This window comes from Cavenderia fasciculata (assembly GCF_000203815.1).
Source record: "Cavenderia fasciculata unplaced genomic scaffold Scf_Dfasci-F-a-25c12.r2-5, whole genome shotgun sequence".
Taxonomy (NCBI): Eukaryota; Evosea; class Eumycetozoa; order Acytosteliales; family Cavenderiaceae; genus Cavenderia; species Cavenderia fasciculata.
In genome coordinates, this window is record NW_004457729.1 from 1,145,317 (window position 1) to 1,167,844 (window position 22,528).

Sequence of the window (22,528 nt, forward strand, 5' to 3'; positions counted from 1 at the left end):
TTAAATTAAATAAACAATTAATTGGTGAGTCATTCATAATCAAAATGATTACGACATGCAAACCAAAAAAAGAAAAACGAAAGAAATGAATAAAGTTGACTTCATTTTGAACTTGTTTTCGGTTCGTTTCAAATCTATCTATTTATTTATATTTATATATATATATCTATATATATTTAGTTTAGTTATAATATAATGCAAGCAGCAGCACCAGCAGCACCAGCAGCAGCAGGAGGAGGGTTGATACCATCATGGTTACAATCGATACTTAGATTCGTTGCATTCTATTATATCGGGTCAATGATCTTTGGCAAGTTATTGGGAACATCTGGACCAGCAGCACCTACTCAACCAGTCAACGTTACACTTACAAATGGAACTACTGTTACAAGACAATCAACACTTTCAAATACTTGGTCAACCAATACTCCATGGGTAAGAAAGATAGAAAGATAGAAAAGAATACAATAACATCTACTTACTTTCTATTATACATTATTTTTGTAGAACCTTCAAATTTATCTTTCAGAATCAAACAATGAAATAGGTAATTGGTTAGTTTGGGAAGAACAAGGTTTTAGATATAATTGGGAAGACAGTAATACACGTGAAACAAATGTTTCTTTTAAATGTCCAGAGAGTTTGAAAAAAAATAATGGTACATTATACGCACATATTTTAGCAAACAATGAAAGAGATTCTACTTGGTCTTTAAAACAAGTACATCGTATGTAATTTCAATTAGATATCAATAGTCTATCATCAGAGTATTAATATTATATTATTATTTATTTCTGTAGCAATGGTATCATTCTTTAAAAAACCAAAACCAGCAGGAATCAATTTAATGGATAAAAAGGATGAGAATAAATTAAAGGAAATTGAGGAATACGATCCAAAGGAATTGGTTGGACATTGGAAACCAACATTGACCGTTACCTTTGTTGTTGACGATCAAAAATATGGACCAAATTCACTTCCAGCCGAAGTTATGGCTCAATTTAATATCACTGGTGATAAATACAGTCCAATCGTCTTTGTCAATGAATTTTGGTTATATCGTGAACATTTAACCATGTTGAATGAAACTGTAGAAGATTTAAATCTTACAATGTCAATTTATCCACTTGGTACTTTCAAGGTAAACAAACTAAACCAAACCTATAAATAATAATAATAATAATAATTAACTTTTCTTTTTTTTCTTTCTTTTTTATTTTTCTATTTTAGTGGCAAATGTATAATCAAATGCAAAAATCACTTGATATGCAACAAACCTTTGGAGCAGGTGAAGAGAGTGGAGATGATTTTAAACGTATGTTGACTGACACTAATCCATATTTGATGGGTGTGACAGTGGTTGTTACTCTTTTACATACGGTATTTGAAATGTTGGCATTCAAGAATGACATTGCCTTTTGGAAGAACAACAAGTCGATGGAAGGTTTATCAGTACGTACCATCATTTTACACACCATTTGCCAATTTATTGTGTTCCTCTATCTTTTGGATAACGAGACTAGTACCATGATTCTCGTTAGTGTTGGTTTTGGTCTCTTGATCGAACTCTGGAAGATTGGCAAGGCTATGAACGTGACATACGAGGTCCGTGACGGTATCCCACGTTTACTCATCCAAGACAAGCAATCCTACGTCTCCAAGACCAAGCAATACGACGATATGGCCATGAAGTATTTGTCATGGGTTTTGGTGCCATTGGTTATTGGTACCAGTATCTACTCTCTCTACTATGACACTCACAAGAGTTGGTACAGTTGGATCATTTCCAGTTTGGTAAAGACTGTCTACACGTTTGAATTCATCATGATGACCCCACAATTGTTCATCAACTACAAGTTAAAGTCTGTCTCTAGATTACCATTCAAGGTATTCATGTACCGTGCACTCAACACTTTTATCGACGATCTCTTTGCCTTTATCATCAAGATGCCACTCATGCACAGACTCAGTTGTCTTCGTGACGATATTGTTTTCATTATCTATGTCTATCAACGTTGGATTTATCCAGTCGATCCAAATAGATCTCAATATGGTACTGAAGATGGTGAAGAAGAAAAGGAAAAGGAATCTAGTAGTACAACCACTACTCCTGCCATTGAATCTTCTAAAAAGGATGAAAAGATTAAAGCTAAAATTGAAGAAATTAAAGAAGAATCGGAAGAATCGGAAGAATCAGAGGAAGAATCAGAGGAAGAAGAAAAGGTAGAAGATAAAAAAGAGGAAAAGGAAAAATCAACTGCAACAAAGAGAAGAACAAAGAAAATTTAAATTAAAAGTATACTTTTAATTTTATCCTTTCAAAAAAAAAATTAATATTATTTATTTATTTATTTATTTCTTCCTTCTTTTTCACAAAGAAATACCCATTTTATAAATAGATTTTTATGATCTTTATCTGAATCCAATATATCAGATTGAGATAATTTTCTAGAGGATCTTAAAAAGGCACCATAATATTGATAATGACTGTCGGTTGTTGGTAAAAGAGGAGTGGGGATGGGAAGTTGGGAAGTTGTTTTATAGTTGTAATGAATGACAACTTTTTTGATTTGATATTGTTCTACAAAATACATCATCTCATTTCTACTCTTGCCAAGTCTTTCTTCATAGCTGTGTGGATATAGTTGTGTGATATATTGTATCTGTGGATTAAAAGTACATAGTCTTGCAAATTTACTCTCTTGGAATGAAATCTTTGTGATACTTGGTGGAAGTTGGATGGCAAGTGGATCATCTTCATAGACATGAGGTATTTGGCAATCTGGGTTTAAAACAATTCGAAGGTGTCTCAACTTTTTGAGTCCTTCCAACTTGTTGATAAAGCTTAGGCTACCAATCGATACTGACTCTAATGTAGAGAATAGTATACATGGTCGAGTGGAAGAGTCATTGGAGAATATAAAGTCTACTTTACCACAGTAATAGTAAAACTTTTTAAGAGGAATCTTTTTAAGAGTCTCCATTACATCGGGATAGGCAAGATTCCATTTTGAAATATCTACACTCTGAAGTGATTGTAAATAGGTATTGGCGAGTATAGGATGTTGACCAAAGTTTACTTGTGGGTGTAGTGAGCCGGTATTTAATTGTTTGAGTATTGTCAATTTCTTTACATTGGAGTAGTGTGGATTGTTGTTGAAAAGATCAATACACCTGAGCGGTGATATAATAACAAGATTCTCGATTGATTTTCCCAACAAACAGAACTGATTGGAAAAATGGTCATGAGTTTCCTTTAATTCTTGTTGTTGTGATGTTGTAGTTCCTTCTGTTATCGAGATTACAACAGAAGATGGGATATGTATAGAGATAAATGAGAATAGTCTCTTGCATACCATTGACAATCCATATCTTCTTTGATTAATATCAACATGTAGATTTGAAATTGAATATGTCTCTTTTAGGGTGTTTGCATTCCTATCCCGATGAACTGGACAATTAAACTTTGATTCTTTTAAATTATTTCCCATTTCTCTTGTTATCATGTGTTTTTGTTTTGTTTCATCTTCTTTTCTAAATGTACAAATACACCTATAACTAGTCCAAGATAATTTAACAATCTTTTCAATTATATAAAACGGTAGAGTTGGTTGTGAGGAAGAAGGTTGTATGATTTCAACATTACGATGATAATTAATGTTATTATCATCAGTTGTGGATGACGAGATTATGTTATTATTATTATTATTATTATTATTATTATTATTATTATTATTATTATTATTATAGGTGAAATGATATTTTCTTTGATTTGATTGACCATTAAAAGTTGAACCTTGATAATTGTAACCAGAGATATTAAATCTAGTGATAGTTTCATAGGTTATTTCGAGGGGATTAGAAAAGACTAACTTTTTAATTCCAAGTTTATAAAAGTCCGATATCTGGTGACTATGAGGGAGTACGTGATACCTTGCTATTTTGAGTGCCTTGATATTTGGTGTACTGGTAAAGAACTGGTTGTCAATGTGGGTCTGTGGAAATGCAACTACCGATCTAACAGTTGGAAGAGTATAGTTTGGTGGATGATCCAACTTATCGGTATAGAGTGTATGAATATTGAATAGTTGATTGGGAGGATCAATGTTGGTGACTAAAATAGTTTCAGCTTGATGTTGATTCACTTGAACAGTATTTAATTTGAATGGTATTAAGAGTTTGGTCACTCCAGCAGGTATGTTATCCAAAATATGCTGACCTGAAATGGATCCAAGTGTCTCTGACATTTCCAATAAATTAATACTAGTGATATTATTGAATGCTGATAATCGTTGTACACCAAACACTGATTTCTTAACCGTCAAAGACTTTACATCAGCAAAGATTGATATGACTTTTACTAGTTCTTGGAGTCTAGGAGAATAGTTCATTCTCTCAATGGTGAGTTTCTCGGTTGAACTAAAGAACGATCTAGTTTCGGGAAACATTGTACGATTCTTTCTTTGACTCTCCATAAACACGTTTACATGAGTCGGTCTTTTAATTGGACAATGTTCATTATTGTTTAGATGGCTCCACGTCGAGTTTGTAAATGGTACTCTGATACGACACAGGAGATTAAACGATATGAATTGATTGATTCTCTTTGATAGAAGTAATAGTTTTAGTCTCCACTTGTTCTTGTCGTTACGGGTAGACATGAATGGCTCGGTGATGGTAGTTGATACCTCCAAGTTGTTGATATAGTGGTATGAGTGCATCGGACAATTCCTCCTATCTTCTTTGTGTACGTCTAATAGTTGTTGATACAGTGACCACATTTGAGTGTACTGAAATGTATTCTTGTTCTTTGCATCTTGGTGATTAGACATTTTAATCATCTTGTTTACAGCCTCTTCACTATAATAACAAGTACATATTGATGATCTATGCCATGCTTGTTCTACTATTTGACGTATGATAATCCATGGTAATACATATTCATATTTGTCACACATAATAATAATAATAATAATACTTATAAAATAGACTATTTGATCAATTCAACCACCAAAATTAATTTTCATCGTTCGTTAAAACTAAAAAAGATATTTTAGATATCTTCTTCTTATACCTGTATTCCGCTTGTGGGTATAGAGTACTGGATTGTAATATTTCCCTGTTCTTTCAATACCCACTGCACCACCATTCTTCAAAGTAGAGGAGGTACGATAGGTTGTAACCCCGATACCAAAGATATTTTCATCAACCTCGGTGTCTCTTGAAAAAAATACAATGACACGTGGCTTGTACATCAAAAGGGGCTGACACTTGTGGAGAGGCTGTTCCCCGAATGATCTTTTTGTTTTTGATCATCAATAAGATTTGGAGTTGGATTTTTTTGTGTCTTTAAAATCAATCACCCTACTTTTTGTGTTTGGTCACGTGTAATAAGGAAAAGTTTAAAAGAGAGGTAAATGTGAGGGATAGAAACATTATTTATTTCTTCTAGTTTACACACATACACATAAATATTTAATCAATTATTTGTTTATAAATTTATTATTTATTTAAAAATGTCAACAACCAAAAAAGTTATTGCACGTAGCAAGAATTCTAAACCAATCGTCAAACCAAATCACCCATTTGTAAGAAAGAGAACGATCAAACCAAAAGTAAAGGCCGATGGTGATCTCTTTACCAATGATTGGGGGCAAATCATTGGAATGGTGATTGGATTTACACCTGTAATTGGTGGCCTTGCCAAGACTGGATTCGGGTTTCTTTGGGGTTCCATTTTTTCAAGGATAACAACAACTATGTCACTGAACAAAAGTTTGAAGATGAAATGTCTGCACTCTATGAAAAGATAGAAGAACTGATAGAGGAAGAGTTGGAGAAGGCCGAAGTAGACAGATGCAGTTTGATGTTTAAGGATTGTCGCAATCGTGGAAACAACTTTAACGATTTGCTCACTCTCTTTACCGACAGACAACAAATGAAACAAGGTTTAAAAATTGATAGATCGGCCAAACATCGTGTCGAACCACCAGCCAAATTACAAAACCTCGACGACGACAATCTATTGCAAATGATCCGATCCGAGTTTATGGACTATCGTGACTCTCTTGAAGGCGCCATCATCAACATGTCCGATACAAACTATATCAAAATCTTGGGCAATGTTCTGTCCATGACCTTCCTCCTCTACTCGGTTCTAATGAGAGATGCTTGTCTCCAAGGAAAGGCATGGGGACTCCCTGACAAGTATGTCGACGGTGACGGAGGTTCTGTCAAGAGTTTAAAGCAGATTCTTCACGACCAGACCCAATCGTTCCACGATAGTATTGCCAACGGTTCAGCTCAATACAGTGATCAATTGAACCATATCTCTTATTCTTCGCCAATTCATGGTAAGTATATTAAAAACTCTACCAACTCTAGTTTTTAAAAATTAAACCATTCTTTCTTTTGCTTTTTTTTTTTATAGATTATCCAGATAATGCATACAAATTATATGGAATGATGAATGAACTTGATTTCATTGAATATCCAAATGTAGTGGAGAGAGTTGATAGTACATCATCAATATTTTTAGTACCATATGATGGCACACCAAAAACCTTTAAACTAAACTTTACGGGAGGAAGTTCATCAAATTCATTCTGTGCAGTTAATCCTCATCATGATACCGTTTCAGGAAATCAAGCTGGTTTATTCCTAGATGGATGTAAAATATATTCTAATTAATTTGATACTTTGAAAGTATTCAAAAGATATTAATCCTATTTTTTTTATTTGTTTAATTGATAGATGAAAAAAAACAACCAGCATACTTTACACTGGTTCCTCAAGGAACCTTTTTTGGTATTGTATCAATCAAACTAGCTACCTATAGCTATTACGACTTTCATATCACGATCGATTGCAATTCACCAGGTTTCACAACAACATTTGATTCAAGTGACCAAAACAATGGTTCCATTTTCAGAGCTAGCTATCCTTATTTTCCATATGCTAGTGATTCTCAAAAAAAGGTTTCACTAGCTTTCACGAGTCCATCTGTCAACTGTAGTTATGCACCATTCCTCAGTTTCTCATTGAACGCAGATGACATCCAACTCACTTCCATCGAGGCTACTATTGTGCCAATCCCATCATCCAAGTTGTAGACGAGTCAATATATGACACATCATCTCATCATTGACTCCTGCCTCTGTGCAATCTATTTAAAGGGATCGAAATCCCTTCTACCAAAAATGAACATTAAAAACATCTATTCTCTGAGATAGACCAATCACTAGTCAACTTTATTTTTTGCCAATATTAATTGTTTTGAAAGATAAGTCCATTTAAAATAGACAGTTGAACCCATGGTATATCTGATTATTTGTTTTTGGAGGAGATATATTTGTGAGAAAGCGTGATCGGAAGATTGAGGTTGAGGAGAGTGTGTTGTATCATATCTTGAATGAATAGTGATCATTTCAACATTCTCACATTTCATTGTTAAAAAAGAGAGATAATTGTCGTTATTATTCCAAGGGTACAATAATGTAAGTCGAGTTACTTGAGGGTTGCATTTGGCTATAAAAGCACCAGAGGGATCGTCAAATGATATTTTAACGACCCTAGTTGGAAGAGTAATCGGTTGTCTTTTATCGTTGGAATTAAGGGTAGCAAATCTGAGATGTCTTAGATTGGGAAAGATTGTCAACATTGGGAGCTCATCCAATTTGTTGATTGACACTGCCTCTAAAGATTGTGATAATATATTATCATCATTCCATTTTCCAAATGGAAGGGTAATACCTAAAGTATATAGTTTCTTGAGTGGTAAATCTTTAAGTATTCTAAACAGATCACTTGAAGCCTTGTTTATATCCAATGATGTGAGTGAACCAAGACCAAGCAAAAAATGAAAATCTGGAACTAAAAGAGGGTTTGGTTGTCTTTGGGCCACCACAATTTTTAAAATCTTTACTTGGGAATACATTTCTTGTGGCAAGATTATCATGCTATCGGTTAAAATCGATAGGTGTTGGATTGATTTAGCCATGACACAATATGGGTTGGCATGAATCGATGAGATATTATTATTATTATTTCCTATAAACCCAATTTTTGTGAGCAAATGTTGTGACACTAGTACAAATAATTTCTTGCATACCAATGTCAACCCAAATCGAAGTCGATTAATAGTTGCGAGAAGTTCTCCTTCATTTTTATGCCAAGAGTGTACATGACATGGTGGTTTCTCGATATGTTTCAAACTTGACCATTTAAATGGTCCACCTTGAATCTGATGACAATTACACCAATAACTATTCCAAGAGTATTTTACTATTTTTGCAATAATATAAAATGGAAGTGTTGGATTATTTGGTTGTTGTGTTGGTAGAGGAGTATAATATTCAATCTCTGGTGTTATATTTGTTTTAATAAATCTTAATTGTCTTTTGTGTAGATCTGATGGTTTAAATGTTGATCCATGATATTCATATCCTTTTCTTTTAAATTGGTTGATTTGATTTTCTGTGATTTCATTCTTGTAGGTGATGAGAAGTGTGTTGATACCAAATCGTGTATATTCTATCAATTCCGGACTATCCAAGTCATATAGTGGCAATTCGTATTTCAATTTTGATAGGCATATCTTTAAAGTTGTGATGTTTGTCGGAAGTTGAAATTCAGGGTTGTTAAGAGTTACAAGAGTTGGATAGACGACTAGTGTAGTGACCGATGGAGGCAAGTTGAGAGGAAATGACTCGTGCCAACTTGTTAAATGGAGTGTATGCAAGTTTGTCATTTCATCAAGTCGTTTATGAATATTGGTGATTTGGATGGTACTTGGATTAAAGTTGGTTGGAAGAGTAGGGTTGATAGTGTTGGTTGGTGGGAGTAATAGTTTGACCACCGCACCTACAGGCAGATGATTGATATACCCTCTGGTTTCTGTGTCATCCTTTTGGTACGCCATATTGAGCGATGTACAAGATTTCAGTACCTCTAATAGAGGAACCATATGAAAATTGCCTTCTATGAGTGTCAACGATTTGATACCTTTAAAATATCTGATATAATAGTTTCCGTGTCTCTGAGGTAAACAGAATCTATCAAGTTTGAGCTTCTCGAGTGTATCAAACATTGAATGACTAACATGTTCTACACAAGCGTCAATACCTACAATCCCATTTCGAAGAGTAAGTGATTTTGGTTTCTTGAATGGACAATATGGATTGTTGATATGATGCCAGATTTCGGAACTACTTGAACGACTAGTATACATGAATGGACATTTCAACTTTGTAAAGTAATTGTATGAAATGAATTGATTGATTCTCTTTGATACGAGGAGTAGTTGGTATCTCCAAAGGTTTTGATTACAAACATATTTCTTGAGTGGATTATCAATGGCGATGGATGGTATTATGTTGTTGGCATAGTGGAATGTATGCATTGGACATTGTGATCTAGCTTGTTTGTGTACAAATGACAGTTCTACTTCCCATTCATAGAAATGACCTTTACCAATATTTATAATTTCCTTTCTCTTTTTAAGCAAGTAATCACTATAATAGCAAGTACAAACTGATGAATCGTACCATACTTGATCGAGTATCTTGCAAATGATCGACCAAGGTAGAGTATAGTCAAATGTATATTTACTATAATTGACCAATGGATTGCTGACAAACATCTGTTGTTTGAGTGCTCTCACATCAGTTTGTCTCTTGATGATACCCTGTACTATTTCATCTTTTTTGCCATTAGTTACACTATATATATTCATCTCTTCACATATCTTTTTCAAGTCTTTTACAACATTCCTTGTTAATTGTTCAACTGTATCAATTGTTTGAAATTCTATATTTGATTTAACTTTTTAGAGTTTATTAGTCAAACATAATAAAAATAATAATAATAATAATAATAATAATAGTCAACACATACATTCTTCTTGGTATACTCCTCTATATCCCACTGACTTGTTGTTGGTGTTCATATTGATACTACTTTGATTGATTGGTTGGTGGTGCTGGTTGTGGTTGAGGTTGTGATCTAGTAGTTGTTGTAGTTGTAGAGACTGGTGTATACTGATCATCATCTTCAATTACTATATAATCATGACCTTCCTTTTCTTCTTGTTCTTCTACTACTTCTATATCATCAGTAATATTATCTGTATCTGTTTGTTTGTTTAGAAATTGAAAGGTATTTCTTCTTTGTCTCATTTCAACCTATTAATGGATGGAGACTCTTTTATTAATTTATTTCTTTTTCCAATATTATTTTTGTTTTGGTAAATAAATCCATTTAAAAAATAAAATTGGAGCTTCTTGATTTAGATGATCAAAGAATGCATATCTAATGATTTGTTTAGAGAGTAGAAATGTTTGTGGGGCATTAACATTATGTTCTTTGAGTGTTTGGGGAAGAGGTTGAGGTGATTCTGTATAATATCTTGAATGAACTTTGAGTGGACTTTGGTGATCTTTTTGACATTGTTACTGTGGATCGTCAAAAGATGATGGTAATCGTTATTTGCATAAGGGTGTAACATGGTAAGTCGAGTTATTTGAGGGTTGTATTTGACAACATAAGCACCAAGTTCAGAATCTTCAAATGATATTTTGGTGATTCTAGTTGGAAGTGTAACTGGTTCTTCATCAAGGCCAATCTCGAATGGCTCATTTAAATCAAATCTGAGGTGTCTTAGATTTGGAAATATACCCAAACACGAGAGTTGATCCAAATGGTTGATTGACATTGCCTCTAAAGATTGTGATAATATGTTATCTTTGGTCCATTCATCCAATGGAAAGAGGTAGATACCTCTGGCATAAAGTTTCTTGAGTGGTAGGTCTAGGATTACATTATTTAGGTCACGTGAAATCCAATCTACCTCTAATGATCTGAGTGAACCACCGAGACTAGACAAATAACGACTGTCTGGAATAGGAAGGAGTGTTTCTTCGTCTTCTTCTTGGCGTCCTGGATTATGTATCACTTGTAAGGTCTTTAATTGTGAGTACATTTCATGTTGCAAGAATGAAATGTCTTCAGTTGAAACCAAAAGCGATTGGATTGATTTGGCCATGACACAATATTGGTTGTCGTAAATGAGTTGGAGAGCTGGTCCACCATCAACAAACCCAGTTCTTGTGATTAGACATTGTGATACGAGTGCAAATAATTGTTTGCATACCAAAGTCAACCCAAATCGAAGTCGATTAATAGTTGTAAGGAGATCTTTTTCTTTTTTGTGCCAAGAGTGTACTGGACACATTATCTTTGTCTTTGTCTCTACCTCTGTTTGACAATTACACCAATAACTATTCCAAGAGTATTTTACTATTTTTTCAATAATATAAAATGGAAGTGTTGGATTATTTGGTTGTTGGTGTGTTGATGGATGATAATATTCAATCTCTGGTGTTATGTTTGTTGATTTAATAAATCTTAATTGTCTTTTATGAGGATCCGATGGTTTAAATGTTGATCCATGATATTCATATCCCTTTCTTTTAAATTGGTTGATTTGATTTTCTGTGATTTCATTCTGATATGTGATGAGAAGCGTGTTGATACCAAATCGTGTATACTCTATCAATTCAGGACCATCCAAGTGATATTCTTTCCTTTCTCTACTTAAAAAATCTATGAGCTTTACTGACTGGTATAACCTTATCTTTAGAGTTGTGATACTTGCTGGTAGATGATAATGTTGATTCAATATGTTGGTAAGAGGGGGATGAAGGGCGGGATAGATGACTAGCGTAGTGACCGATGGTGGTAGGTTGAAAAAAAATGAGTTGTGCCAGCTTGACAAATGGAATGTATGCAAGTTTGTCATTTCATTCAATCGATCATATATATTGGTGATTTGCATGGTACTTGTATTAAAATTATCTGGCAGTAGTCGGTCATTGAGAGTTTTAGCTGGAGGAACTAAAAGCTTGAATACACCCTGTCGAGGTAGGCACCGTACAAAACGTTCGATGAAAAGATCCTCGTGATACACCATATTGAGCGATGTACAATTCCTGAGTGTCTTTTCAAGATGATCAAAATGATATCGGTGGCATGCAACGAGCGTGAGGGATTTAATACTTTTAAAGTCACTTGTAAAGTAGTTTGGAGTTTCGGTACGTAATAGAATCGATCTAGTTTGAGCTTTTCAAGTGAATCAAACATCGAGTGACTGACCAAACCAGCACAATAGGAAACATGCCTGAATGGGTGTCTAAGAGTAAGTGACTTTGGTTTCTTGAATGGACAATATGGGTTTTTGATATGTTGCCAGATTTTGGCAGTTTGCGAATTGGCACATGTCATATAATTACACCAATCACCTAATTCCTTGGATGGGCATTTCAACTTTGTAAAATAATTGTATGAAATGAATTGATTGATTCTCTTTGATACGAGGAGTAGTTGGTATCTCCATAGATTTTGATTACTCTTGGGTGGGTTGTTGATGTCGATGGCGATGGATGGTATTATGTTGTTGGCATAGTGAAAGGTATGCATTGGACACTGTGATCTAGCTTGTTTGTGTACATTTAATAGTTCTACTTCCCATTCGTTAACATGACCCAAAAGAGTACTTTCCTTTCTCTTTTTAAGCAAGTAATCACTATAGTAACAAGTACAAACTGATGAATCGTACCATACTTGATCGAGTATCTTGCAAATGATCGACCACGGTAGAGTATAGTCAAATGTATATTTACTATAATTGACCAATGGATTGCTGACAAACATCTGTTGTTTGAGTGCTCTGAGATTATTTTGTTTCTTGATGATAGCTTGAACCATTTCATCTTTTTTGGTTAAACGAAATATAAACATCTCTTCACATATCTTTTTCAAGTCTTTTACAACATTCAATCTTTTTTAATTGTTCTTCTGTATACGTCAATTGAAATTCTATTGTTGGTTTAACTATTGATATATAAAGTTTATTAGTCAAAAATAATTATAATAATAATCATCAATCATAATAACTACATACATTCTTCTTGATATACTCCTCTATATACTCCTCTATATCCCACTGACTTTTTGTTGTTGGTCATACTGTTATATTTGATTTGTGGTGGTTGAGTAGTAGCTGTAGTAATACTAGTAGTAGAGATTGGTATATACTGATCATCATCGTCTTCGTCCTCATCATCCTCAACTACGATAAAGTCTCGTTGTTTGTGAATAATATTATTTTCATGATTGTAGTTATCTTCTTCTTCCCTCTCCTCTATTACATCAGTTGTTGTTGTTGTTGTTGTTGTAGTTGTTTGTTTATTTAGAAACTGGAAGGTATTTCTTCTTTGTTTCATCGCAATAGAAAGATACCATCTGAACAACTAAACTGTAATACTAAAACCGAAAGCTCGTTCACTTCAAAGTGTTTGTTTGCCTTGAAAAATTAATTATTATTATTTATGTATTTATTTCTTTCCCATTATTATTATTATTATTTTGGAATATAAATCCATTTAAAATAGACTATTGGAATCATATCTCTATCCAAACAATCAAATAATGTATATCTGATAATTTGTTTATCGAGTTGAAATGTTTGTTGGCGGAGCTCTTCAAAAAAAAAAATCTCTCTGATTAAAATTTGCGTGCTTGTTCTTGTTCACAAGTCGGAACACAAAAGATGACTGAACGATTTTATCTACACATAGTTTTAGAACAAGTTATCTATGACTGAACGATGAAAGAGAGGTGACAATAAGCTATAAAAGAGAGAGAGAGGAGAGTTTTAATCATAATTTAATCTACTACTATCAACAATATAATAACTCTCTCCTCCTCCTCCTCCTCTCTCTCTTCTCTGTTATCTCTGCCATGCTCAAAAAAGTTGTATCTGTTGGAAAGCTCTCTGTGCTCCCAAGTAGTCCTCTTTGCTTTCACCACCGTGGTGGTGCTGTCCTAAAACAAAGTTCTTCTTCACCGGTCTCTCAGTCTATAGCCGTATCTCTGCCAAAGTTAAAGTTATACCAACAGTCCTTTGCCTCTGCTGCTGCTGTATCGTCATCATCGTTGTTTCAATCAACCATATATCAAAAAGTGAATGAAATGTCTGCCGCTGTCAGTCCTCAAACTCACGTGTTGAAAAGATTCTATTGCTCCCAAAACGTAGTACAATGATTCCAAGCTCTGAAGATGTATCCAGTGGTAGTCCACACCAACAACAACAACAACAAGAAGAAGAAAAGCCTGATTTAAACGAGTACTCTAAAGATGTATGGTTCTATTCAATATTATTATTGATATCATAATCATAACCCATCCCATGTAAACTAACTATAGTATTAATACTTGTTCTTTTTTTATATGTTATAGGATCCTGACTTTATAATCAAAAAACTATGGATTGATGATGTAAGAAATGTTAAATTTGATTTAAAAGTATTCTTGACGGGCACACCTTTAAAGAGTTTGGTATCGAGAATTCAAAATATTCTTCCCAAAGAAGTATCAATTGAAAGTCTTACCATGATGCCATTAAGTAGAGGTGCTTATATTACCTTGAAATATCACAAGAGTCTGACATTTAAAGATGTAATGATGTGTATTATTGGCAATGCTTACTTGTACAACCTTCGGTTCTATTGTTCTGTGGTAAGTGGGGCGATGGAAACTAGCCATTACAAAATCAACACCTCCAAAACTCTGTTTGTCAAATGTGTAGGTTCTGCCCATGATGGAGATATACACAATTTACTCGGTACATGTGGTATTATAAAGAAAATGAAAAGAATAGATATTCCATCTTTTGGTAAGTAAAACTAAAATAAAAAAAAGAATGATGGAAATATTCTTTGATCACTACGATATTGATATTAATATCAATATTGTTTTTATAGGTAAATTCAAGCTTGGTACATATTTTCTTGTAACCTTTAAAGACCATCAACAAGCAATAAGGGCACTGAAATGTATGGATAAATCTGACTTTGGAGACTGTTATTTGTTTGTTAAACAATATGAAAGTGTAAGTAGTGTACTTACTTTTTTGGAGAGAAAAGTAAACAAAAAGAAAAAAGAAATTAAATTAACCCTCTTTCTCTTTCTCTTTTTCCTTTTCTTTTTCTATATATATATAGTTGTTAGAAATAATGGTTCTTATTTCACTTTTGGTGTTAATCATTTTAATTCGGACTAATCAATTCATCCGACAAGTTTTTGGTGATGAATACTTGAAATCAATTGGAATTGATGATTCAAAACTACAAAAGGTTTCAAAACTCTTTGGAATTTAAATAATAATAATAAACTATAATAATAACTAAATATATGATTATTATTATTATTATAATTATATATAATCTTTTTTTAATTGTTATTTCCTTTTTGATAAATCAATTTAGTAGTTTCTCTTTGACGTTCTTCTTTAAAGATTGAATATTTTAATTGTTTCCCAATGAATTTGAAATTGGTTGAAGTGGCTTGTTGGGCAATTGAGTTTTGATCCGATACAATGGTGATGGTGGTAATGTGGTCTTGATCTTGGTGCATGTAAAACAGGTCATTTGGGTCAGACTCTGCAAACAAGCTATACTCTTCAACCAATAGCTTTAAAGAGCTGACTTGTTTGTTGGTTTGAGCAATAACCGATACTTTACAATCACTAAAAGATATTTTCCGAATGCCAATTGGTAGAATGGTCTGTCTAGCACATTCAGCCAGATCATTTCCAATTTCATTACATATCATTCGTAAATGTCTCATTCGAGGGAACCAACTTCCAATCTTTGAAATATGTTGAGTGCTTTGTACTGATATTGATTCTAGTGATTGGTAGAGTGGTTGGTTTGGTGGAGATGACTCTACTGCTACTGTATCAAATGGAAAATCACCAAGATGATAATCAAAATAAAGTTTGCGTAGTGATAGTGTTGGCAATACTTTAACGATTTCCTTGTGTCCATGTGACAAATCACAACTAGATAAATCTAGTGATGTCAATGATGTCGTGAGAAAGGAGAGTGTTGGAAATACTGTATAATCAATATAGGTATCAACCATTGCACTCTCTTTTATCACTAGTTTCTTTATATTTGAAAATGGTGTGATATCGATTGCATCTATTTTAGCCACTCCAATAAATGATACCAATGTCTTAATATTTCCATTTGACAATAGATTGTATTGTTGTTGTTGTTGTTGTTGTTGACCCCCGCCATTGTCTAGATGATTAGAGATATCCTCCAACTCTCTAACCTCTGTACTGATTACTTTAAATGTTTGAGTATCGTATTCGGGTTCAATCGACAGTCCAAACGTCTTGAACAACCTTTTGACAACTCCAAAGATACGTTTAGACACCAATGACAACATCAATCTACGACGATTAATCTCCAACATGACAGGACTATAGTCCTTTGCTATATCATATTCTATAGAGATCTTGCAATCTCTGTGTAATATACATTGTCTCTTTGTTTGCTCGATTGCATTGACCACTTGTTCTCTCTTGACCCTTCCATAGTTGAAATCATCAACAATGCTAGACTCTACCCAACACGTACATATATAACTATTCCACGATAAATTGATAATATAATCAATTATGTGATGTGGTAACAATGAATTCATTCTAGATAGATAGAAGTACTAACTACTATTAAAACGTAAATAATGAGTGAAATTTTGATGATCAAACAAAAAAAGTCATCATCAGATTCTGATCAAGTTCTTAAACGAGAATCAAACAAACATATAGATCAATAGTTATTCTGAATTCTTACTATTCAGCTGAAAGAGAGAGTGTAGTTTGTATAGTATAGTATAGAGGAGTAGTGATAGTAGTAGTTATATATATAAATCTAAAAGAAAGAATGAATCGATTCTTTCAAAAGTCATCTTTTGTACAACGAGTTGCTTCGTCGTCATCAAAGTCATTTGCGGCATCTACCTTTTCACCATCATCATCTTCATCTTCTTCTTCCCCTTCGTCTTCTTCCTATTCTACATCATCACCCAATATAAATAGTAGTAACTCTAAATCATATATACCAACAACATACACATCAACCTCTATAAATAATAATGGTGGTCTCATTCGTATATCGTATGTACAATAATAATAACAACACTCTATAAGTGGCAGGAATGATTGATTGCTTACCTATCCTCTTTTTTAAACAACTATTAATTATTACAGTACCGGAAATACAGCAGCAGCCATGGAATTGTTAAAAGCACTATCTGACGGTATGTGTCACATTGCAGATTCATTCCATAACCTTGATGATTTACTAATTATTCGTATTTATTCATTGATTCATTTAAATAGGTGAAGACGACGACGGGCGCCGGCATGGCTAATTAATAATAATAATCTACCAAATCAATAAATTAAACAGATAAGATCCACCAAACGCGCACAACTAATAATCATATCTTGCAGACCGATAATTAAATTAAATAATAATAATACAATATGTATTATTATTACCCAGGCATAGGCAACCAACACAACAACCGAACATAATGATGGAATCACGTGGAACGTCCATTTGAAGTTCAAACAGAAATTTGAATGAAATTTTAAATTGGATGTGTGCTTATTTCTGCTTCTTTGCATTTCGAATCACAACCCATTTAATTTTCATTCCTTCATAATTATAGCAATAGATATTGATAGAGAGAGAGAGAGAGAGAGAGAGAGAAGAGAATTTAAAGAGATAAAAAAAGAAAAAGAAGAAAAGTAGAAAATGATGAAATCAGTATTAATTAAACAATTTGGAGGTATAGAGAATTTGATAATAGGATCAATAGCAAAACCTGTACCAAAGGCAAACGAACTATTGGTTAGAGTCAAAGCATTTGCAATCAACAGAGCTGATCTATTACAACGTCAAGGAAAGTATCCTCCACCAGCAGGTGACTCTGAAATTTTGGGTTTGGAGATGAGTGGTGTCGTAGAGAGTGCTCCACCACAATCAGCTGCAGGATTCAAAGTTGGTGATCGTGTCTATGGTTTGGTAAGTGGTGGTGGCTATGGAGAGTATTGTACGATCGATGCTAGAAATGCTCTTCATATACCTGCACACTTTACATTTGAAACGGCTGCTGCTATACCAGAGGCATGGCTTACTGCCTACCAGGCAATGTATCTAGTTGGTGATTTCCAAAAGAATCACACTGTCCTCATCCATGCTGCTGCGTCGGGTGTTGGTAGTGCGTTGATTCAGTTGGCCAAAGCTGGTGGTGCAGCTGCCATCATCGGCACGGCTGGATCAGATGAAAAGACTCAATGGTGTAGCGAACTCGGTTGCACACACACGATCAACTACAAAAACACACCGTCGTTTGCCGGAGAGGTTGAAAAGATCACTCAAAAGAAGGGTGTCAATATGGTGTTTGACTATGTTGGTGCCAACTATTGGAACGACAATCTCAAGAGTCTGGCCATGGACGGTACCATGGTGTTTCAAGGTTCCATGTCGGGTGGTATCGTCAAGGAGAATGCCAACATTGCCAACATCCTCACCAAGCGTCTACGTATCCTCGGATCTACCCTCAGATCACGTTCCATCGAATACAAACAAGACCTCATCCAACGTTTCCACAAAACATGTGATCCACTCTTTGAAAATGGTACCTTGAAACCAATGATTGACAAGGTTTTCAGTGTCAATGATATCCAAGAAGCACATCGTTATGTTGATTCAAATCTAAACAAAGGTAAAGTTGTTGTTAAAGGTTTTGATGAAAATTAACAATAAACCAAAAAAAAGTAACTTTGTTTCTGTCTGTATATATATCTTCTTATTCTTATTCTTCTTTTGTTATTGTTCCTATCTATTTTCGGGTTGATATATATATATTATTTATTTGTTAGAGGTAGAGGGTGGAGGAGTCGATTTGTTATTGGTAGTAGTTGGGAGTGATGGTGTTTCAACCTTTTTGATTGATTGTTGTTGATATTGATCTCTTTTTTCCTTGTATACTTCCAATACCTTTTTAGAACCTCTGCTAATTAATTCAGGATAACAATAATACATAGATACACAGAAACCAATAGCTCCAAGTGCTGGATCCTTTACTGATGGTACTAGTATATTCAAAAAAGAGTAAGTAAGTGTTATGTATGAATGAATGAATCAATCAATGATTATTACCCTTTTTAAATAATAGAATTGGGAGAAGAGTAGCAGAAGCTACGACAAGAGCAGGTGGAGCTTCCTTTACAACCTTGGTAGCCTTTCTATAGTTATCTCTGATACCAACAATATCGACACTGTTGACAATAGCCTTTGAGGCAGTCTTGAATGAATTATCTATAGTACTCTCTGCACTACCAACATTGGTCTAATATAGATATATATCAGAATAGAGAGAGAGAGATGTATGTAAGTACACTAAAGGTGATCTAAGTATGCAGATCTACTACTACAATAACATACTGGTACTGCACTCTTTGCCTCATTAAAGAACGAAAGGATTGCTCTTGCGGCAGGTCTAAATACACCTCCTTGTGATGTTGATGATGATGAAGATGAAGTATCACTCATTCTCTATATATCTATCTATCTTGTACAAAGTTAAATTAATGCATCTGATGACAATGATGCGACTCATCAAACAACCTCTCTGAAAAAAAAAAAAGTAATTTTGAAGGGACTCACTCCAATGGCACATCCAACACAACACCAAGAGTCATTTCCAACCAACCCAAATCTAAATCGATCAAACAAACAAAATGGATTGAATTGATTTATGCCATGGCATACATACTCAAGTTGATACACATAAAGATAGAAAAAATGTCTCTTCATTAATCATCCAATCCCAAAATTGACAATCCATAAACGGTTTATTTTTAAATCAATAATCATCGATTCGGTTATATATATGATATATGTATATATAATAAGTATAAATAGTATTACTTTGGATGCTTCAACAATACAATTTAATCAAATTAATTCTATTTTTTCTATTTTTTTTTCTCGACACTGATTTTTGTGGCAACTGATTATTTCGCTGCAAAGAAGATATCTTAGTCAGTATTCAACTCATTCTTGTTTTTTTGTTATCTTGTATATCTTTTTAATATCGATATAAAGAAGAGGAAGAATAGAAGAAATGGCACCACAAAAGAAAAGAAATAAAAAGCCAAATAACAATAATAATAATAATACTAGTAAAAATAATTTAAAGACATCTATAACATCGTCAGGTGATTTGTCAACATCAAAGGACGATGAAACATCTAGTGTCACTACTACTACTACTACTACAAGCATTAGTCTACAACAAGATGATAATGAAGGAAATGACTCATTCTCATTTTCTGATGTACCACAACAATCAACTACACCTTCCTCTGAGGGCGACACAAGTGACCAACAACAACAATCATCGGTATCACTTGACAATGAATCATCACATGTACCAACAATAACAATAGTCAAGAAAGAAGAAGAAGAAAAAGAAACAACTCAACAAACGCAACAAACACAACAATGTAATAATATAAATTTAGAATCAATTTATCAAATAGTAAACAATATATCAAATAATGTAAACTCTATTAAAGAAAGAGTTGTGACTGATGAAGAGCCAGATTGGAGAGAAATGTATATGATCATTCAAAGGGAATTCAAGATGGAAAAGAAAAAGACGGAATTGATGGAGACCAAAGTGGAAGAGTTGGAACAAGAAAAGAGACTACTCAACGAACGTATTCGTTTGTTAGAGAGTCGTGTCGATAATGATAAAAAGAGACTTGTAAAGACATTTGGAACGATTAGAACTGGTACTGTCAGATTGTTGAATGCATCAAAGGGCAACAATGACCTTTCTACCATTCTCAAGGATCTCCAAAACATTGAAAACATGGATTCTCACGACAGCACATTTGCAAACAAGATTGGTGAAAATGCAGATGCACTATTGACCAAATTAAAATCATTCCAAGATGTTGACAGTTCCATTGTTCTCAATGGTAGTAGTACACCACTCAATGGATCTTTGGGTGATGAATTCCTCAACCAACTTCAACAACAATCACAACAATCCTCACAACAATTACTCTCTGGTCAAGCAAGAGATGCACTTACCAAATCATCAAGTGAAAATATCCTAGACATTCAAAAAATTATCAAAGTTCAATCATTTGTTCGTAGATATTTAGTTCAAAAGAGATTTAAACGTTTAAGTATGTAAAAAAAAAATATTAAAATATTAAATATTATTTAATTTATTTATTTATTAATTTCTGTTATTTTATTTTTTTTATAGAAACAAAAAGATTAGCAGTAAATGAATTATTTGAAACTGAAATAACCTATGTACAACATTTGACCAATTTAATTAGAATATTTGTTAATCCATTAAAACAAAAGATTCAATCTGGAGAGATCCAAATGAGCGTTACCGAGGTGGAACGTATCTTCTCGACACTCAATACGATTGTGATGAGTAATTCAATCTTCCTCAAGCAGACAGAAGACATTTTCAAACACTTTAACAGATGGTCTGTGATTGGTTCGAGAATGCTTGAACAATTGCCACTTTTCGAATGCTATATTGACTATATCGTCAACTATGAGTACTCGCACCAAGCCCTCAAGCGTGCCATGACCATCCCATCGTTTTCGCAATTTGTCAAGAATGCCGAGCACAATGTCGAGCTTGGCGACTTGGATATTGCCGATCTCTTGATCATGCCAGTCCAACGTATCCCACGTTACATTATGCTTATCCAACAAGTACGCAAATACACCTCTCACGACCACCCCGACTATGTCCCTCTCACCAAGGCATCAGATGCATTCAAAAAGTTTGCCGATGGTGTCAATGAAAGAAAGGCTATGCGTAGCCGCGCCATCCATCTCGACGACAGAATCAGTGGACTCAAAGAGGAATTGTCGGCCAAGCTGGGCAGCAAATATCTCATTCGTGAAGGTCCCATTCGTTTTAAAAAGAACTATGAATACGCGTTCCTACTCAATGACATGATCCTCATCTGTCATCCAACCATCAAAAAGACAAAGGTTCGTTCCAACTCGGTGGTTACTAATCAGTTGGCTGCATCAGCCTCTTCCAACAGCTCTTCCTCTACAGCATCTGTCCAATCTACTCTCTCCACCTCCACAGCACCACCATCACCAAAAGAAGATCTCACTGAAATCATCTCATTCAAATTCCTCTCCAAGATTATGCTTGATGGAAGAGTAAAAATCGTTGAAGATAGTTCAGATAATGGAAAGTGGACTACCATTATTCCAGACCTCTATTCAATCGAATTAACTGCCAGCAGTGTTGAAGAAAGACAATTATGGGTAAAGGATATTATGAATATTATTTCAATATTCTCAAATAATCTCTTAAATAATTCTCCAGTCAATACTTCAACAACATCATTACAAACTTCAACAAAATAACCAATCAAATAATTAAAATTTAATAATACGCATTAATATATAGAATATAAAAAAAAAACTAATAAAATATGATTATATAATCATTGATGTACTATACAAATAACAGATCAAAATGTTTTAATTTTACAATATTATTATTATAATTATTTTTATTTATACTACAAACACAACAAATA

General features: G+C 33.9%; 12 protein-coding genes across 12 annotated transcripts; 6 read left to right on the forward strand and 6 right to left on the reverse strand.

The window, feature by feature from the left end:
- Positions 1-195: 195 nt before the first annotated feature.
- On the forward strand, positions 196-2,289 carry cnrB (cleft lip and palate transmembrane 1 family protein; the record flags this gene model as incomplete). Its single annotated transcript, XM_004358699.1, has 4 exons — positions 196-435; positions 508-727; positions 801-1,141; positions 1,231-2,289. The coding sequence occupies 4 exons, from the start codon at positions 196-198 to the stop codon at positions 2,287-2,289; spliced, it is 1,860 nt and encodes a 619-aa protein (XP_004358756.1).
- A 59-nt stretch (positions 2,290-2,348) lies between these two features.
- DFA_00774 (uncharacterized protein) lies at positions 2,349-4,958 on the reverse strand (the record flags this gene model as incomplete). The annotated part of the gene is made up of 1 exon (XM_004358700.1): positions 2,349-4,958. One exon carries the CDS (start codon positions 4,956-4,958, stop codon positions 2,349-2,351), a length of 2,610 nt encoding a protein of 869 aa, XP_004358757.1.
- A 58-nt stretch (positions 4,959-5,016) lies between these two features.
- DFA_00775 (uncharacterized protein) lies at positions 5,017-5,737 on the reverse strand (the record flags this gene model as incomplete). Its single annotated transcript, XM_004358701.1, has 3 exons — positions 5,017-5,039; positions 5,135-5,220; positions 5,583-5,737. 3 exons carry the CDS (start codon positions 5,735-5,737, stop codon positions 5,017-5,019), a joined length of 264 nt encoding a protein of 87 aa, XP_004358758.1.
- Positions 5,738-5,788: 51 nt separating this feature from the next.
- On the forward strand, positions 5,789-7,112 carry DFA_00776 (N-terminal delta endotoxin domain-containing protein; the record flags this gene model as incomplete). Its single annotated transcript, XM_004358702.1, has 3 exons — positions 5,789-6,353; positions 6,431-6,670; positions 6,754-7,112. The coding sequence occupies 3 exons, from the start codon at positions 5,789-5,791 to the stop codon at positions 7,110-7,112; spliced, it is 1,164 nt and encodes a 387-aa protein (XP_004358759.1).
- Positions 7,113-7,240: 128 nt separating this feature from the next.
- On the reverse strand, positions 7,241-10,175 carry DFA_00777 (uncharacterized protein; the record flags this gene model as incomplete). The annotated part of the gene is made up of 2 exons (XM_004358703.1): positions 7,241-9,770; positions 9,958-10,175. The coding sequence occupies 2 exons, from the start codon at positions 10,173-10,175 to the stop codon at positions 7,241-7,243; spliced, it is 2,748 nt and encodes a 915-aa protein (XP_004358760.1).
- A 54-nt stretch (positions 10,176-10,229) lies between these two features.
- Positions 10,230-13,280, reverse strand: DFA_00778 (uncharacterized protein; the record flags this gene model as incomplete). The annotated part of the gene is made up of 5 exons (XM_004358704.1): positions 10,230-10,393; positions 10,453-12,107; positions 12,137-12,835; positions 12,861-12,888; positions 12,959-13,280. 5 exons carry the CDS (start codon positions 13,278-13,280, stop codon positions 10,230-10,232), a joined length of 2,868 nt encoding a protein of 955 aa, XP_004358761.1.
- Positions 13,281-13,797: 517 nt separating this feature from the next.
- DFA_00779 (uncharacterized protein) lies at positions 13,798-15,215 on the forward strand (the record flags this gene model as incomplete). The annotated part of the gene is made up of 4 exons (XM_004358705.1): positions 13,798-14,091; positions 14,296-14,731; positions 14,820-14,947; positions 15,060-15,215. 4 exons carry the CDS (start codon positions 13,798-13,800, stop codon positions 15,213-15,215), a joined length of 1,014 nt encoding a protein of 337 aa, XP_004358762.1.
- Positions 15,216-15,288: 73 nt separating this feature from the next.
- Positions 15,289-16,551, reverse strand: DFA_00780 (uncharacterized protein; the record flags this gene model as incomplete). Its single annotated transcript, XM_004358706.1, has 1 exon — positions 15,289-16,551. One exon carries the CDS (start codon positions 16,549-16,551, stop codon positions 15,289-15,291), a length of 1,263 nt encoding a protein of 420 aa, XP_004358763.1.
- A 242-nt stretch (positions 16,552-16,793) lies between these two features.
- DFA_00781 (uncharacterized protein) lies at positions 16,794-17,283 on the forward strand (the record flags this gene model as incomplete). The annotated part of the gene is made up of 3 exons (XM_004358707.1): positions 16,794-17,026; positions 17,120-17,169; positions 17,252-17,283. The coding sequence occupies 3 exons, from the start codon at positions 16,794-16,796 to the stop codon at positions 17,281-17,283; spliced, it is 315 nt and encodes a 104-aa protein (XP_004358764.1).
- A 392-nt stretch (positions 17,284-17,675) lies between these two features.
- DFA_00782 (putative quinone oxidoreductase) lies at positions 17,676-18,680 on the forward strand (the record flags this gene model as incomplete). The annotated part of the gene is made up of 1 exon (XM_004358708.1): positions 17,676-18,680. One exon carries the CDS (start codon positions 17,676-17,678, stop codon positions 18,678-18,680), a length of 1,005 nt encoding a protein of 334 aa, XP_004358765.1.
- A 111-nt stretch (positions 18,681-18,791) lies between these two features.
- Positions 18,792-19,475, reverse strand: DFA_00783 (uncharacterized protein; the record flags this gene model as incomplete). The annotated part of the gene is made up of 3 exons (XM_004358709.1): positions 18,792-19,015; positions 19,083-19,272; positions 19,368-19,475. The coding sequence occupies 3 exons, from the start codon at positions 19,473-19,475 to the stop codon at positions 18,792-18,794; spliced, it is 522 nt and encodes a 173-aa protein (XP_004358766.1).
- A 574-nt stretch (positions 19,476-20,049) lies between these two features.
- On the forward strand, positions 20,050-22,352 carry gxcII (pleckstrin domain-containing protein; the record flags this gene model as incomplete). Its single annotated transcript, XM_004358710.1, has 2 exons — positions 20,050-21,124; positions 21,208-22,352. The coding sequence occupies 2 exons, from the start codon at positions 20,050-20,052 to the stop codon at positions 22,350-22,352; spliced, it is 2,220 nt and encodes a 739-aa protein (XP_004358767.1).
- Between the last annotated feature and the right edge of the window lie 176 nt (positions 22,353-22,528).